Raw genomic sequence first — 18331 nt, 5'->3', positions numbered from 1 at the left:
ACTTCCGGTTCTCAATTCCGGAAGTTGCTCTCTGAGGTAACGTGCTGGTTCGTGTGGTCTTTGTGAGATTCCACCATGGCGTACCGTGGCCAGGGCCAGAAGGTCCAGAAGGTGATGGTGCAGCCCATCGTATCCTATGCAGTAGGTCAGGATTAGGAGTTTGGGGCCGGAAAACGGGCGCGAAGGCGCAGGCGGGAAGCAGGCCTAAGGGAGCGGAGTGCGGGCGCACATCCCATGAGCCCTCGGGGCGACGGAGCCGGGAGAAAGCGCGGGTAGCTGAAGAACCGGTGGGGAGTGGGCTCGGGCCGCCCCTACGGGAGAAATGCAGGAATGGCGGGGAGAGAGGAGGGGAGACAACGTTAGGTTCACGGTCTAGGGTAGGAGGAAGAGAGATTCTGGGAGGATGATTCCTCCCACCGCCACCCCCACCCTCCAGCGAAGGCCCGGTTTGGCCCTTCTTGCGGTAGGCACCAGAGCTCGCCTTCAGAAACCAAAGTTGGGATGAGGGTTGGGTCGATCCTCAGTTTCAGGGAGCAGAGCCTGTGCTGTGATGGATTTCGTCCTTAACTGCTGTGGTGCAGAACCTCATCTTCAGATACTTGCAAAACGTAAGTCGTTAATTGTCTTGTAACTACTGTTTTAATAAAAGTTGATTTCATTTTGCTATTTGCGTTAACTTTTCTGATCGTTGGGTTCTGGAGTTTAAAAAACACATGAGATGTAAAACTCATTGAGGGGAAAGTTTAGAGAAAAAGCGCTAATGTAATAAGGTGGTGGGTATGTGTTCCAGCACCTAGCGTGCAAAGAGTGGTGTCATTACTTCGCAGGATCAAAATTACTAAACTTTATGTATTTGCAGACGTGACCTTAGTTGGACATTGGTACTTTTGTTGGTAGTGATTATAGGCTAAAACGTTGGAAACTTTCTCACTTCCTTCTTCAGGGTGAAACAGTGAAAGCCACACTGGCTCACCTTTAACCAGGTCATAAGGTGCTATGTTTAGTATATATGAAAAAACTTAAGATACTTTTTTTTAAAAAGGAAAGGGAATGGAGCAGATGCAGAGCAGTTAATGGCAGCTGCTTTTGGGGGGAGGAATGTTAAGCAACCTAAAGACTTAGAATGAGACAACACAATTGAAGAACAGATTAAGCCATTACAATTTTTAATCTCCAGAAGTGAGAGTTCCTCCCCTGGTTGTTATGTGTGTGTACTATGAAAAACTGAGAAACTAGAAAAACTCCTCTATTTTTTATCTGGGTTTTGCTAAAGCAGATAAGAAAAGAAACCTTGATCAATAAAAATTACTGCTTTGTGCTATACTGTCTCCAAATTTCACTCTTTTGAGACAATGCAGTTAGAAATATTACTAAGCCCCAGGATAAAGGAAATTACTAGCTTGAACAGTCCCCATGTAGCAATTATTAAATGAAGGTGTTTTTTAGCAAGTAAACCAGTCTTGGTTACCAAATCCTAGGTATGGACTAATTAAAATTCTTGGCTTGCATTTATTAAAAAATGTTTAGGAGTCATTTCTTTATTGTTTGATCAAAGTATTTAGTTTGTTTACTGTTTAAAAACATTCTTGTGTTTATGATTATTTCAGAGATCCCGGATTCAGGTGTGGCTCTATGAGCAAGTGAATATGCGGATAGAGGGCTGTATTATTGTAAGTACCCAGGGTGTTCTTCTCAGAGCAGTTTATTGATAGAAAAAGATTTATAGAAAATGACCACCAGAGCAGTATACAAAAAGTCAAAGACCCAAACCAAGGAAAGTTTTTCAAGGCACATCATTTATATTTTTCTCCTTGTTCTCGTTTATAAGAGTTGGATAGTTAAAGAGAGAAATTTTAACTTTAAAAAATAATTTAAACAACGATATTAGTATTAAAGGAAGAGACAAAAGAAACGATTTGGGGACGTGGTTAATGGGATACTTTGATTTCAGGTTAGGCAATATATGAATAGAAATGGTGGTGTTAGTTAAATAAGACTTCAGGTTAGCAATGTTTTTGTTTTGTTTTTCTGGTGGTGCTGGGGATCAAACCCAGGACCTTGTGTATGCTCAGCACTTGCTCTACCACTGAGCTACATCCCCAGTCCCAGTAATGTTTTAAAGAAAAATAAATTGGCTGTAAATACTGTGTTTCACTGTCAGAGATTCAATCAGTAATTTCCCCTTCCTTTACCATTTGAAAAACAAGCATGCTAGTTTGCAGTAATAGTTTCTGATTGAGAAAGTAATGAAAATAAAAGGTAATTCATATACATAACTAACATACTCTATGCTGGCATGTCATAAAAGATAAGGATAATGACTTTCTGACGTATCTAGTGAAATTCTTAATCCAAAAGATTGAAGGAGCAATTTGGGCCACAGTCGGACTTTGTTATTTAATAAGAGGCTTCAGATGTTTGAGCTAAAAGATCGGTGGAGGGAGTTAATTGTCATTTTTGTTTCTGGGTAGATAATGTTCTTTTTGAATGGTTTGAATAATTTACTTAAAAATGACTGTCAGTTGACTTATTTTCCCAGGGTTTTGATGAATACATGAACCTTGTATTAGATGATGCAGAAGAGATTCATTCTAAAACAAAGTCAAGAAAACAGCTGGGTAAGAATATAATTCATACAGAATTCTAGAAATGTTTATTTCACTCACAAAATTGAGTGACCTGCAGCTCAATTTATTTTTAAATTTGGTTTGCATTTGAGAAGTTATCTTTGGAAAGAAGCATGCTTTTGGAATCATTTTCCAATTGCTTCTTATCCTGTTTTATTTCTGCTTCTCTTTCTCCACCCACACAGCTTTGGCAGAGGTCACCAAAGACAAATGTTATTAAGTCTAATGAATATTGTTAGTGTTCATGTTATTTAACTCTGTACAAAACTTGGCACTGTTGGCCATTTCCTCCCTAACACACTTTGTTCCCTTGGCTCTGGGATACCATACTCAGGTGTTCATTTTTCATCTCTGTTATTTCTTTTCAGACTTTTGTATATTCACTCTGCAACTATCTCCTTCCCCTCCAGGTTGTTCTCCAGTTTTCGGTCTTCTTTTAAAAATATTTGTCTTAGCCAGACATGGTCATGCATTCCTGTAGTCTCAGTGACTCAGAGGCTTGAGGCAGCAGGATCACAAGTTCAAGGCTAGCCTCAGCAACTTAGCAAGGCTCTGTATCACAAAATAAAAAGGGCTAGGAATGTGGCTCTGTGGTTAAGCGCCCCTGGGTTCAATCCCTAGTACCAAAAACAAAAGCCTACCAACATTTCTTCATTGACTCTTGTGTGTGTGTGTGTGTGGGGGGGGGGGTGCTGGGGATCCAACCCAGGGCCTTGTGCATGTGAGGCAAGCACTACCAACTGAGCTATATCCCCAGCCCTTCTTCTTTGACTTTTTGTGGCTGGTAGGATAAAACAAATATTTTTCACAGATTCTGCGTGGTCCTTTGTGATTTGGCCTTATCTCCTTCTACTTATAATATACTCTGCTGTTTGTTTGTTTGTTTGTTTTTTCCCCCTTTTGTCCCACTGTTAAGAAAAATTTTCCCCCTGGCTTCACACCTGCTATGCAAGTGCTCTACCACTAAACTACATCCCAACCCCTATCCCCCCCATAAACAATTGTATGTGCTCCTTTTGTCAAATACTGGGGATGAAACTCAGAGATGTTCTACCACTGAACTACAGCTCTAGCCCTTTTAGTTTTTTATTTTGAGATAGGGTCTTATGGTCTCACTAAGTTGTCAAGGCTGACTTTGAATTAGTAATCCTTTTACCTCCAGAGTCACTGATATTATAGGAGAGCACTACTACACCCAGCTTCCTGTGACTCTAGAACTTAAATCAAATAGTGCTTTCTCTAAGAAGCCCAGGGTTTGATTGTGTTTTGCCTTGGGATGGGGAAGATGGGGTATGATGTGCCTTCTGAGTTTGTTGTAAAACATTAGTGGGATTGTTTTACTATTGCCTTTGCCATTAGACCATGTACTCCATAAGTGCATATGTCTTGTCTGTTTGTTCCCTAATAAGTCCCAGTAAGTAACTCAATAAGTGACACATAGCAATGCAAAAATATTTGAACAATTTCTTACTCAGGAGGTCTTAGGATTCATGGTTTCATCAAGAGACGCCTAATCATTTCTTTTTTTTTTCCCTTTATTTTATTTTTATATGGTGCTGAGTATCAAACCCAGTGCCTCAAGCATGCTAGGCGAGAGCTCTACCTCTGAGCCACAATCCCAACCCATACACTGAATCATTTCTGTTAACCTCCTGTTAACTTGATCTTTATTGAGGTATTTTATTTGTTCAGTGCTCATTGTGCAACTCACTAGTATAAAAATGATGATTTCTGTTTTTCCCAGACCTGGAGAATTCTCTTGAAACCATAGTAGATATGTGGAAAGTCAAATCTTAGAAGTGATAGGATATTTTGCTGAGCTTCTTTCTGCTTAAGCTATTTTTATAAGACAAAATAAAATTGTCTTGCCAGAAAGCAAACGAGTGTTATTTGGGTCAAATTACTTATAAGTTATTTGCCAACTGTTGAATTCCCATGATAGTATCCACTCTACATAATAGATTAATCACCTGTAGAATCCTGGGAAATGAAAATAATAATAATAATGAAGGGGCTGGGGATGTGGCTCAAGCGGTAGCGCGTTCGTCTGGCATGCGTGCGGCCCAGGTTCGATCCTCAGCACCACATACCAACAAAGATGTTGTGTCTGCCAATAACTAAAAAAATAAATAAATATTAAATAATAATAATGAAAATAATAGTCACTATTGGAGTTGATTAGCTTTTCTCAGACTGTTTTACCAGTGAATACCAGTGCTCCTAAAGATGCTAGTAGATATTTCTCAGGAAAAAAAAAGTGCTCTCATCTCAAATATATTTAAGAAATGTGGGTAAAACCTAAATAAGTTTGTTTATTGCAAGATGAAGTCATTAGTATACTAAGTTCTTTTTAAAAGCTGCTTTTGTAGGTAGGGGTATGCACCCAGGCAAGCGTTCTGCTGTACTACATCCCCAGTTCTAAGAATGAAATTATAATATGCTGCATTTTTCAAACTTGGCTTATAATTCATTTCCAAACTTACACAAACTCAGTACTGGGAAATGTTTTCTTAGGCATGTTCAATTGACTTAGTCTATAGAAACAGTACTTTTTGAAAACAAACACCAACCTTCATTAGATAGTTGTTGAAAAGGTATATATGCCCTAATGGAGCTGGAAAGCGTTTCAATATGTGAAGACTTGAAAATGTTCACATATCTTTATAAAGGAGAGTATTTTCAAAATATTGTTTAAAAACTAGATACAAAATTCTGAGGCTAAAGATAATTACTTATGTCTTAGTATAACTATTAATAGCTCTTTCTGTCATTGCAGGTCGGATCATGCTAAAAGGAGATAATATTACTCTGCTACAAAGTGTCTCCAACTAGAAATGATCAATGAAGTGGGAAATTACAGAGAAAGCAACAAATTTTTTTTTTTTTTTTTTTTTTATTTAGCTGCCCTTTGCCTGGAATATAGTTCTAAAGCATTAGTTCACATTGTTTTGATGACCTATGTTATTACCAGATGAAAATAAATGCTGTGGGATTCTTTTTATTAAAAAAATTTACATTGTTTCTTCTTAATTCAGTGGTAGAGACCTTTTACACAGTGCCATTATTAACTGTTGGTATTTATTTTAAAGTTTCTAAATGGTTAGGAGTTGCTCTGGGCATTTGCTTTTTTCAGAGCATGAACCTATTTATTCTTAGTATTCTATCTGACAGGCAGTGTTCCAATATTGGGTGGCAGAGAAAGTGAAGGTTTACAAAAATAAACCGGTATTGCACTAACCTATGTCTAAATCAGTTCTGATTTTCAGAACTGATAGTATACTTCAATAGTAAAGTGTTTGCCTAACTTGCAAGATTTAGGGCCTCACTAAATTGCTGAGGCTGGCCTCCAACTTGTGATCTTCCTGCCTTAGCTTCCCAAGTCACCAGGACTACAGGTGTTTGCCACCATGCCCACCTAATAATAAAATGTCCTCAAAGTACATTTAAAATAAACCCTGTGGGCTGCAGTTGTGGCTCAGTGGTAGAGCAGTTACTAGTATGCATGAGGCACTGAGTTCGATCCCCAGCACCATATAAAAAAATAGAAAACTAAATAAATTTTTAGAAAACTAAATGAAAAAAACTGGGGGGTTATTTTTTAAAAATCAAAATAAACCATGTTAAGCTGAGGTTGGTGGTGCATACCTGTAACCCCAGCAGTCCCAGAGGCTGATGCAAGTGGGTTGCAAGTTTGATGCATGACAACTTGGTGAAACCCTGACTCAAAAATTAGATACTATATTGAAGAAACACCTTTCTAGTATCACTAAGGGTATTGGTTTCTCTCCCAGTGGTTATGTATTATCTAATTCTTATGTGGACAGATTATCTCTGTAGCTAAGGGTGATACAATTCTGTTAAATGGTTGCTGAACATCTGCTATTATCTAGGCAAAACTTGAGTGAATACAGTGAAACAGACAAACAGGTAGTTTAATACCATGTCCTAAGTACTATTTAAATAGGATCTTTTCAGGTTTTTGTTTTGTTTTTGAGATGGGGTTGACTTTAAAAGCAAGATCTGCCTGCTTCAAACTCCCACATCTGGGATTACAGGTATATTCTACCATCCTCAACTTTTAAATTGGATCTTATTTGAAAAAGGCCTATATTATTTTCCAGTGCTGGATATGGAACCCAGGGTTTCACACATGGTAGGCAAGCACTCTATCACTGAGTTACAGTTCCAAACCCAAGGCCTATCTTAAATTCTGCTAAGGTGGTAAAAGAGAACCAACCAACTTCTGCTTTTCTATATGCCTGTAAGCTAGATAGAGACTTTTCATTAAACTGAATAAAAATCTTTTGAGGTAGAGATTTGCAGATGAATATAGAAGTCATTCTAGATGCAGTCCTCTCTGACCATACTTTTTGGTTATATTTTGAGGAAAGGGCTGCTTTAGCTCTTAACATTTTGAATTTTAAGTCTATTAGTATCTAGGGTTTAATTTTAAGCATGCAAAGAAACTATTGGGCAGTAGAGGGAGTTGTAGTCCTAAAACTGCTTCAGCCCTACTGGTGAAAAGATGGAAGCTTTTTCAAGAGTAAGACCTCCCTGTAGCTTTCTTGGCACCAGAATAGCTGGGAAGGAGGATGAAAGCTGGAACAGTATAATCCCTAAGAAAACCTGCTGGCTGCCTTTTCCATTTCCCTGGGCGGCCTTTCTGACCTGGCTGCCCTGTGTAAGCAGAGCTGTGCCTGCTGTGGCTTAGTCTGAATGGATCAAGACATGGAAGCTTCTATTTTTGACAGCAAAAATGATGATAGTGAGAAATAAGGTACAGGGAACTCTTACAATTGAGCTCTGTATTTAGAAATCTCTGCTTGCTTTCCTGCTCTACTGGAGCCTGTGGTGTTTGCTTTTTAAGTTGTACTTTTCCATAATCTGTAGATTCTTTCTTCCAACCAGAATTTGTATCGCAGGGGGCGTTGCTCTCTGCTTCATTAAGGTTACTAAAATATGCTACTGGGAAACTGTTCTTGTCGGCAGCCCTTAGTATGTGAGCAATTATTTTTCTGGAATGGCTGTAGGTTTCTGAGGGGGTCTCTAACCACCCACTAACTCTCTTGTAATGTTCTTGAAAAGGGAGTGGGAGGAGTGAGAATCAGGCTGTAAAAGAAAAGTAAGTGCTGATGTGGGCCTGATGTTCTGTTAGCAGGTAGAGAAAAGGAAAAGCTTGAAAATCCTAGGACTTTGTATGGATGTCAGCTCTTGCCATGGCACACTTGTCAGCAGTTTCAGGATTAGGAAGAGGAATTATCTGATTTAGATGAAGGTATTATGGGCCATGAAGTGTCTCACATTACCTTGAAGACACAGGAGTTTTTCCTTTACTAATTATTCCTTCTAAAACCATAACCACCTACTTGTAGGATTTTTTGAGGAGATGCTTGGTAAAACCTTTAAGTCTATTAGTATCTAGGGTTTAATTTTAACTGAAAAGCTAAAGCCAATGGAACTTTTTAAAATTAAAATTTATAATATTCACTATGTTTATGATCAAAATGCAAAAAGTATAAAAGGAAATAAAGTAGAAAACAAAAGTCCCTCCTTTTTCCACTTGTATCCCCATAGATGCTTATCCTTGTGTATGTATTGCTAGACAAGCACTCCACATGTATATAGCTTTTTTGTTGTTGTTGTTGTTATCTTTTATTTTGGTATTTTAGCTCTTTTTTTAGTTTAGTTGGTTTTTTAAAAATATTTTTTAGTTGTAGTTAGTATAGTATCTTTATTTATTTTTATGTGGTGCTGAGGATCGAACCCAGTACCTCACACATGCAAGGTAAGTACTTTACCCTTGAGCTACAGCCCCAGCCCATAAAAACAGTTTTAATTGTAAAATATGCATTATATAATATTTACCATCTTAATAATTTTTAAGCATACAGTTAGTTCTTTTTCATCTTGCAGAGACTAAACTGCATACCTATTAAACAACAACTCTCCATCCACCCTTTCTCCTAGCCTCTGGCAACTACCATTCTACTTTTTCTTTATGATTCTAACTACTTAAAAGTACCTTTGTGGGGGGCGGGTATTGGGGATTGAAACCTGTACCACTGAGGTTCATTGCCAGTCGTTTTCATTATTTTGAAACAGGTTCTCAATAAGTTGCCCAGGTTGGTCTTGAATTCCCAATTCTGCCTCAGCCTCCCCACTTGCTAGGATTACAGGGGTATACCACCATATCTACCTTCTTAAGTACCTCTTATGAATGGATTCATACAGTATTTGGGGTGACTGGATTATTTCATCTAGCAGTGTTTGTAAGATCATTTATGTTGCAGAATGGTGCCGCAGTCTTGGCTGGGCACAGAATCACGAGCCACTCAAGCAGGAACAAAACTTTATTTGAAAAAGCCGCCAATACTCTGTAGGCGCTGGCAAGCCAAACCCGGTCCTCCCACGCGGGCCTCCACCGGAACCGCGCGTTCCCCGGAACCGGGGGTCCCCCGGACCTCCCCCGGAATTCCCTCCTACTAGCCTTCCCCAACCAATGGGAACTCTCCATGAGTCCCGTAACATGAGTCCGGTAGCAGGCCAAGGTGAACAGCGGGAGTCCAATTTCCATATGAATGTAAATCTTAACATAATCATCTCAGTGGCTAGCTGGCGTCACTTTACAACCAAAGGTGCCATACATCATATATTTGCTTGTGGCTCCTAGCATCTGCCCCCTTCTGTTTAATTAAGCAACAAGCAATGTGGCTAGGGACCGTGCCTGGTAGGTTGTCCAATTTAACATATGGTTCTTGCCCGTCATGGGAGAACTGACATTTAGGCGTCAGCTTCCTGTCTTAGGTTGAATCCACTGTAATCAGATCAACCCGTCACTGACTACCGGTCCAGCATTCAGCCATGCTTGTGGATAGGCCTATGCACCAGTGCGGGGGTGAGGTTCTTGCCTCACCTCTCTTGGCCCCCAAATTTAGCCTTGGTGCCAGTGGGGGGGTGAGGTTCTTTGCCTCACGTCTGTTGGCCCCCAAATTTTAGACCATCACTAGTAGAAGGGAGGAGGATACAGAAATGCCACGACACCAAGCCAATTGATGGCTCCTTTGGAAAAATTGCGTCACTGGTGACACCATCAGCAAAGATATGCCAGTATTACCACAATAAACATGGGGTGAGCTGGCAAGGAAATTGCATCACTGATGACACCATCAGCAAAGATATGCCAGCAGTACCACAATTCGGTGCACCAGATGATATTTCACAATGTATGCAACTGATATATAGTCCAGGCAAGTTCTGCAAGCAGTTCAAATTGGAGGAGTCTATCAATATGTCCATTTCCTCCCAAAGTAAATCAAGTCCTTGATTGAGCATTACTTGTTGAGTTATATTCATTGATGCATCAGTTTATACAGTTTACTGTGATAGCTATCATAGAAGCTGTAGTTTGGTTTTATCTCAGTCTTCACCGGAATTGGGATGGAGATGGAAATTCTGGCAATGATGCTAAAGAGACATTATCCTGAACAGAATTATTAAATATAATGAAAAGGAAAGGTGAAAGTAAACAAACAGATCTGTTAAACTCCTTTAAAAACAATCCTTAACAGCTGTTTACCTAATTTAAATTAAACCATATAAATCACGTGAATAAAGAAAAAATTCGGGTCCATTTTTTCATGAGCACTCCTCATATAAGAAATATGGACATACACACATACAGACATACAACACAAAACAGAAGTGTGCACACAACATACAACACATAAGACAATAGTAAATAAAGGCCTTGTAACTATACCTAGGTGAAATCTCCATTGCAATGTTTAAAAACTCCACAGTCAAAAAAATAAAACACAGTCAAAAAATAAAACTGATCAGAAAAACATTAACCTAGGTTTGTATGAGCTCAAAATTAAAATAGAACTTTATGATGTGGGAAAAATGCAATAATAAAATAGATATTGAAAAAAAAAAAAACCTTGGTTAATCACTGTCGCAGATGTAAGAATAGCCAAGCTGGAGCTCTGGATGTCAGCTGTTATGGATTTGAGTCAAATCATCTTCTTTTTCTGTAGAAATTGTTTTAGTTAATCTCTCTGGAATCCAAATCGGTTGCTGTTCATCCTGTGGGAAAACACAGACAGCGCCCCGATTCCAGACTATCACTGGATCCGGGCCTTTCCATTGTCCTGTTAGAATATCTTTCCAAAGTACCTTAGGCTTATGTACATTTTTTGGGTACAAATGTCTTTCCGCAGCACTAAGTCCTGATGAATCCAAATTTAAAAAGTTTAGAGTAAAAAGGGTTATTTTAAGTTTATCTTTGGGGGATATATACCCCTTTCCAATTCCCTCCTTTTGTTTTAATAAGTACATTTTAATAGTTTGATGAGCTCTTTCAACTATGCCTTGTCCTTGTGGATTGTATGGAATTCCTGTTATGTGAGTAATGCCAAATGATGAGCAAAATTGTTTAAAAGAGGTGGAAGTATAACCAGGACCATTGTCCGTTTTTAACTGTTTTGGAACGCCCACAGTGGCAAAATTTTGTAAGCAATGAGCTATAACATCTTTAGTTTTTTCTCCGGCATGAAGGGAGCCCATCAAAAATCCGGAAGAGGTATCAACTGTAACATGTAAATATTTTAATTTTCCAAATTCTGGCAAGTGTGTGACGTCCATCTGCCAAATATGGTTAGGTATCAGTCCTCTAGGATTGACTCCAAGATTAACTTGTGGTAAAAATGTCACACAATTTTGACATTGTTTTATTATATGTCTGGCTTGTTCTTTAGTTATTTTAAAACGTTTTTGTAAAGTATTAGCATTGACATGGAACCTTTTATGAAAATTTATAGCTTCTTCTATTGTGGAGAAAATATGTATGTCATGTGTAGATTTATCTGCTAGTTCATTGCCCATACTAAGGGCTCCAGGCAATCCTGTATGTGCCCTGATATGACCTATAAAGAATGGATCTTTTCGGTCCCAGATTAGACTTTGTATAGCGGAAAACAAAGAGAAAACAGTAGAAGAAGGTGAAATCCTACCAGCATCTTCAAGGGATACTATAGCATTAACTACATATTGACTATCAGAAAATAAATTAAATACAGAATGTTTAAACATCATAAAAGCTTGTAATACTGCATTAAGCTCTACCTTTTGAGCTGATTGCTTGGGTACTAAAAATGTAAAAGTTTGATCAGGAGTAACTACTGCTGCTGTACCATTGTTTGACCCATCAGTGAATATATTTGGAGCATTTATGATAGGGGTTTTTCTTGTCATTTTTGGAAAAACTACAGGATGCTTAGACCAAAAAGACAACAAAGGATTAGATGGTAAGTGATTATCAAATGAAACACTAGTTTTACACATGATTATTGCCCAAGTATTTAACTCATTAGCTAACTCATCAATTTGATCCATAGTATATGGAGTAATAATTTTATTGGGAGAAATCCCAAATACTCCCTTAGCTGCTTTTATTCCTTTGAGTATCAATTGTCCTACAGCCTCAGGATATCTAGTAAGAATAGTGTTAGGAGAATAAGATAAATGTATCCACAATAATGGACCTTCCTGCCAAAATACTCCTGTAGGAATATTTTTTGTTGGTAGTATAATAAATAATAAAGGCAAACTTATATCAATTCTATCCAAATGCATATTTTCCATATATGTTTCAATGATTTTTAATGTCTTTCTTGCTTCAGGCGTTAACATGCAGGGTGAATTTGGATCTGATGGACCTTTTAGAATATCAAATAAAGGTCCTAACTCTCCTGTTCGTATGCCTAGATAAGGCCTTATCCAATTTATGTCTCCCAATAACTTTTGAAAGTCATTAAGTGATCTGAGTTGATCTACTCGTATTTGAATTTTTGGTGGACGGACCATGGTTGAGGATAATAGAACTCCTAAATAATTAATTGGAAGATTTAATTGTACTTTATCTATTGCTATCTCTAGATTATAATTTTTCAATAAGTTTGTAAGTGTGGCATAACATTCTAGTAATGTGTTTTTATCTTTATGTGCCAATAACACATCATCCATATAGTGAAATATTTGTAGTTCAGGATTTTGATTTCTAAGTGGCTGGATTGCTTTATTAACATAAATTTGACACATAGTTGGGCTGTTAGCCATCCCTTGAGGGAGTACTTTCCATTCATATCTCTGATCAGGACCTTCATGATTTAGTGCAGGGATAGTAAATGCAAAATGTGGACTATCCTCGGGATGAATTGGAATTGAAAAGAAACAATCTTTAATATCTATAGCTAAAACATGCCAAGTTTTTGGTAAAGCAGACAATTGAGGAATCCCTGATTGAGCAGGTCCCATAATAACCATCTCATTATTAATGGCTCTTAAATCTTGTAATAATCTCCATTTACCAGATTTCTTTTTAATGACAAAAATGGGAGTATTATGGGGGGATACGGAAGGTTGTATATGTCCTTCCGCTAATTGTTGTCTGACCAAGTCATGGGCTACTTGTATCTTTTCTTTAGTCAGGGGCCACTGAGGAACCCACACTGGTCTTTCTGATTTCCAAGTAATTTTGATTGTCTCAGTGGCCCTTTCTGAAAACCCAATTCATGTCTATTTATTTCTTGATCTATTTGAATAGGTGCTGTCATACCTTGTTCTTGTTCTCTTAATCTTTTTTCTTTCCTAAAGCCTTGTTTAGCCCTAGTAGTGGGCGCGTTAGGATTGATGTTATTTGTTAATGTCAATCCTAATTGATCTAGGACATCTCGTCCCCATAAATTTACAGGAAGATGATCTAATACATAGGGCTGTATAGTTCCTTCACATCCTTCAGGATCCCTCCAATCTAATACCATTGCGCTTCTATCGGGATTAGTTGTCACTCCTAGGCCTCGAAGCGTTTGAGTGGCTTGTTGTAATGGCCAATGTTTTGGCCATTCTTGACGAGATATGATGCTGAGGTCAGCACCTGTGTCCAGCAGCCCATTAAAGTCATGTCCTTGAATATTTAATTTTAGCATTGGGCGAGAATCTAAATTTAAAGACAGCATAGCCCAATCTACACCTGTGGAGCCTAATCCCTTGGAACCTCTTTCTACATTACAACTGGAAAATTTATCATGCAGGCTGGGTATTATTAATAACTGTGGTATTCTATCTCCTGGTGAAATTACTGATATACCTCTTGGAGAACTAGCTATAATTTTTATTTCACCCTCATAATCGGGATCAATTACCCCAGGACTTATCATAAGTCCTTTTAGTGTAGAAGAACTGCGTCCCAATAATAAGCCTACTGTTCCCTGGGGAAGAGGTCCTTTTACTCCTGTGGGAATGATTTGAACTCCCATCTCTGGAGTTAGTACTGCTCTGGCAGAGGCGCAGATGTCCAGCCCTGCGCTCCCTCTAGTTTGTCTGATGAGGGATTTAATGGATAATGCGTCCTGGGCACTACCTTGATGGTGCTGTTGGGTTCCTCCATTGCCCCATATATTTGTGGTTTTGGGCCCCGGGGCATTGGGCCCTCTAGTCCGTTTTTTGGCAATGGAGCCTGATACCTTTCTCCACGATATCGTGGGTAAACACTTGGTCCTTGTCCGTTTTTTGATAATGGAATACCCTCTATGGTGGTTTGAGAACGGCATTCATTAGCCCAATGTTTCCCTCTATGGCATCGTGGGCAAATACCCGGTATTCTATTCCTTTGATACCCAGCTTTGTTAAACCCTCCTCTTATGGGGCAACTCCTTTTAAAATGTCCTGTTTGATTACAATTATAGCATGTTTTTGGCCTGGCATCTAAAGCCTGTTGTACTGCTGCTAAGATTTGCCCTTGTTCATTAATGTCTCTACATAATTTAATATATGTGTTTAAATCTTCATGTCTCCATGGTCTAATGACCTCTCTGCAGCAACGATTTGCTTGGTCATAAGCCAGTTGTTTTATAAATGGCATTACCTGTTCTGTATTACCAAATATCCTAGAGGCTGACTGAATAAGTCTATCTACAAATTCAGCGTAAGGTTCATTAGTTCCTTGTATTACCTTAGATAATTGACCTTGTAAGTCTCCATGCCCCTGTAAAGTTTTCCATGCCCTAACTGCATCTACAGCAATTTGTGCGTATACGCCAGGGTCATATTCAATTTGCTGTCTTTGACCCTCATAAGGTCCCTTTCCCAATAGCATATCTATATTTCTTTGAGGGTAACCAGCTTCTGCATTTCGCCTAGCTGTCTCCATGCAAAATTCCTCATTGGCAACCTTCCATAACAAATATTGTCCTCCGTTTAGCACAGATCGACACATGTTAGCCCAATCTGCTGGTGTCATGTCCAAGTTGGTAACAGATTCGACCATGCTTATTGTGAAGGGAGCTTGCGGCCCATAGGTTATTACAGCCTCCTTTAATTGCTTTATTGTTTTGAAATCTAAAGTACGGTGAATTTGTTGCCCTCCTGCCTGCTCAAGTACAGGGCATGCTAATCTTTGGGGTTCTGTCTCAGAATTCCGTCCATCAACTACGGGAGTTGAGGGCCGCTCAGCGGTAGATGGAGCTGTTGGTTGAATTACGCCCTCTGGTGATAGAATGGAGTTGGTAGCAACCTCCTGTTGTAATTCTCCACCTGATGGCTGCTTTTCCTCTAAGCTTGCTTTCTTTAAATTTTCCTCTGTCTGACTAGCTTCTCTTTTGCTTGACCTAGCGTTTTTTCTACCATAGTCTGGACCTCTAACAATTTACTTAACAGTTTTTCGGTTTGTTTTTTACTGCATTCTAATCTACTATAAAGGTAACGTAACCCAATAAGATAGGATAAAACAAAGCCGAAACAGAATGAAACAAAAACGGAGCAGAGAATGGTTGTATTGATTTTCTCTTTCTCAGGGCCGAATAACTTCAAACCTTGAGCCAACCATTTTTCCCAGTTCGCCTGAGAAAATTCTAGGGCTAGGGAGCTCGAAATAAAAACAAAATAAATCAAAACAAGAACACACTGTTTTTTGAGATGGTCACCCATCCTGTCGCCTTCCCTCAGGGGCGAGCAATTTTACTCACCTCTAAGCTTCAGGCGTTCCCCGCACGGGCCGCCAAATGCCGCAGTCTTGGCTGGGCACAGAATCACGAGCCACTCAAGCAGGAACAAAACTTTATTTGAAAAAGCCGCCAATACTCTGTAGGCGCTGGCAAGCCAAACCCGGTCCTCCCACGCGGGCCTCCACCGGAACCGCGCGTTCCCCGGAACCGGGGGTCCCCCGACCTCCCCCGGAATTCCCTCCTACTATCCTTCCCCAACCAATGGGAACTCTCCATGAGTCCCGTAACATGAGTCCGGTAGCAAGCCAAGGTGAACAGCGGGAGTCCAATTTCCATATGAATGTAAATCTTAACATAATCATCTCAGTGGCTAGCTGGCGTCACTTTACAACCAAAGGTGCCATACATCGTATATTTGCTTGTGGCTCCTAGCAGAATGGTACAGAATTAACTTTCTTATTTGAAGGTTGCACTGTATCATATGTGTATGCTGCATTTTGTTTATTTACTCTGGGTTGTAAATAGATTACTTTGTATTGTAAAGTAAACAGATTACTTTGGATTGTTGTGAATAGTGCTGTCAACATGAGTATGCAAATGTCTCCTAGATCCTTCTTTTGTGTATGCTGAGAAGTGGCATTGCTGGGTCATCTATTTTTTAATTTTTGTGGAATCACCAATTTTTTATAGCAGCTACATCATTTACTTCTACCAGCAGTGAATGAATAAAGGTTCTACTTTCTCCATATTCTTGCCAACATTTCTCAGATCCCCCTTTCCAGTCCTGGGGATTAAACCTGGTGGAACTGTATCACAGAACTACATTCCCAGCCTTTTTATTTTTTGAGACAGACTCTAAATTGCCCAGACTGGACTCTTAACCACCACTTGCCCTGCTTCAGCCTTGCAAGTAGCTAGAATTATAAGCATGTACCACTGCACCCAGGTTTTTTTTAATCTTTGGAGAAACAAGCTATTTTTGTTGTTGAGTTGTAGATCTTTATATATTCTGGTATTAACCTTTTATCAGATGATTTGCAAATGTTTTTTACATTTTATAAGTTTCCTGTGTGTGTGTGTGTGTGTGTGTGTGTGTGTTTCTGGGGATTGAACCTAGGACTTGGCATGTGCTAGGCATGTACTCTTCCATTGAGCTATATCTCTAGCCTTATAGGTTGCCTTTGTACTCTTTTGATTGTTTTGATGCACAGGTTTTGTTTTGTTTGTGGTGCTGGGGTTTGAACCCAGGACCTCATGCATGCTAGGCAAATACTACCACTGAGCCATATCCCTTGCAATGCAGTTTTATTTATTTATTTTGCAGTTCTGGGGATTGAACTCAAGGTCTTCTTCTTGCTAGGCAAACTCTCTGTCACTGAGCTACAACAACACCCCCCATCCCCCCGCCCCCACAGCCAACACCTGAAGAGTTTTAAATTGGGGAGGGGGATGTAGGGTGGGGTATTAGGAATTGAACTCAGGGGCACTCAATCACTGAGCCACATCTCCAGCCCTATTTGTATTTTATTTAGAGACAGGATCTCACTGAGTTGCTTAGCATCTTGCTTTTGCTGAGGCTAGCTTGAACTTGGAATCCTCGTGTCTCAGTCTCCCAAGCTTCTGGAATTACAGGAATAGCACCACCGCCCCTGACCTTGACCTTGCAGTTTTAAATTTTGATATTCATTTTTATTTACTTTTGTTGCCTATGCTTTTGGTAACATGGTTGCTTTACCCTTTTGTTTGCTTATTTTATTGCATGTTGACTATTTATAATTGTATGTATTTATGGAATACAAAGTGATGTTATCACTTATAAATACAATGTGGGATAATTTAAATCAAGCCAATTAAAATCTATCATCTCAAATACTTCTTTCTTTTGGTACTGGGGATTGAACCCAGGGGTGCTTTACCACTAAGCTACATCCCTAGTCCTTTCTACTTTTTGTGTTTTATTTTGAAAAAGGTTCTTGCTAAGTTGCTGAGGGTCTCACTTAGTTGCCAAGAGTGGCCTTTGTTTGAACCTGTGATTCTCCTAGCTCTGCCTCCCAAGTTGCTGGAATTATAGGCATGTGCTACCAGGCCTGGCTTCAAATACTTATTTTTATGATGAAAACATTCAAAATTTGCTCTTAGCAAATTTGAAATGTACAAGAGACTTGTTTACTACATTCATAATGCCAAACTTTATTCTTTCTGAGATTATATATCCATTGATCATCATCTTCCCATTCTTTTTCCCCCCTACCCTTTGTAACCATGCACTCTCTGCTCTTGTAAGTTCAGTTGTTTTAGTTTCCACATGTAAATTGGAATACTTGTAGTATTTGTCTTTCTGTACCTGGTTTATTTGACTTAGCATAATGTTCTTCTTCAGTTCTATACATGTTCTTAAAAATTGTACAGTTCCTTCTTCCTTCCCCCTCTCCCTTCCTTAGCACTCTACCACTGAACTACATACCTAGGACTTTATTTGAGACAGGGTTTCGTTCAGTTGCTGCGTTTGCATGCTTGTAATCTAAATGACTCTGGAGGGTGATGCAGGAGGATAGTAAGTTTGAGACTAGCTTCAGTAATTTAGCTAGACCCTCAGTAACCTAGTGAGACCCTGTCTCAAAATAAAAATTAAAAGAACTGATTAGGTATGTAACTCAGTAAAGTGCCTTAGTCTAGAGGGATTGTTAGACTGGCCTCAGAGTC

At 39.1% G+C, this 18331-nt stretch overlaps 1 protein-coding gene across 1 annotated transcript; it reads left to right on the top strand.

The window, feature by feature from the left end:
• Nucleotides 1-5657, top strand: SNRPE (small nuclear ribonucleoprotein polypeptide E). The gene is made up of 5 exons (XM_081297549.1): nt 1-129; nt 582-608; nt 1608-1670; nt 2540-2618; nt 5404-5657. The coding sequence occupies exons 1-5, from the start codon at nt 76-78 to the stop codon at nt 5457-5459; spliced, it is 279 nt and encodes a 92-aa protein (XP_081153675.1). The 5' UTR covers nt 1-75; the 3' UTR covers nt 5460-5657.
• The last annotated feature ends 12674 nt before the right edge of the window (nt 5658-18331 follow it).

Source organism: Spermophilus citellus (genome assembly GCF_964194105.1).
Source record: "Spermophilus citellus genome assembly, chromosome: 6".
NCBI classification, from domain to species: Eukaryota; Metazoa; Chordata; class Mammalia; order Rodentia; family Sciuridae; genus Spermophilus; species Spermophilus citellus.
The sequence above is the reverse complement of the archived record's forward strand: the minus strand, read 5'-3'. Positions and strand labels throughout refer to the sequence as shown.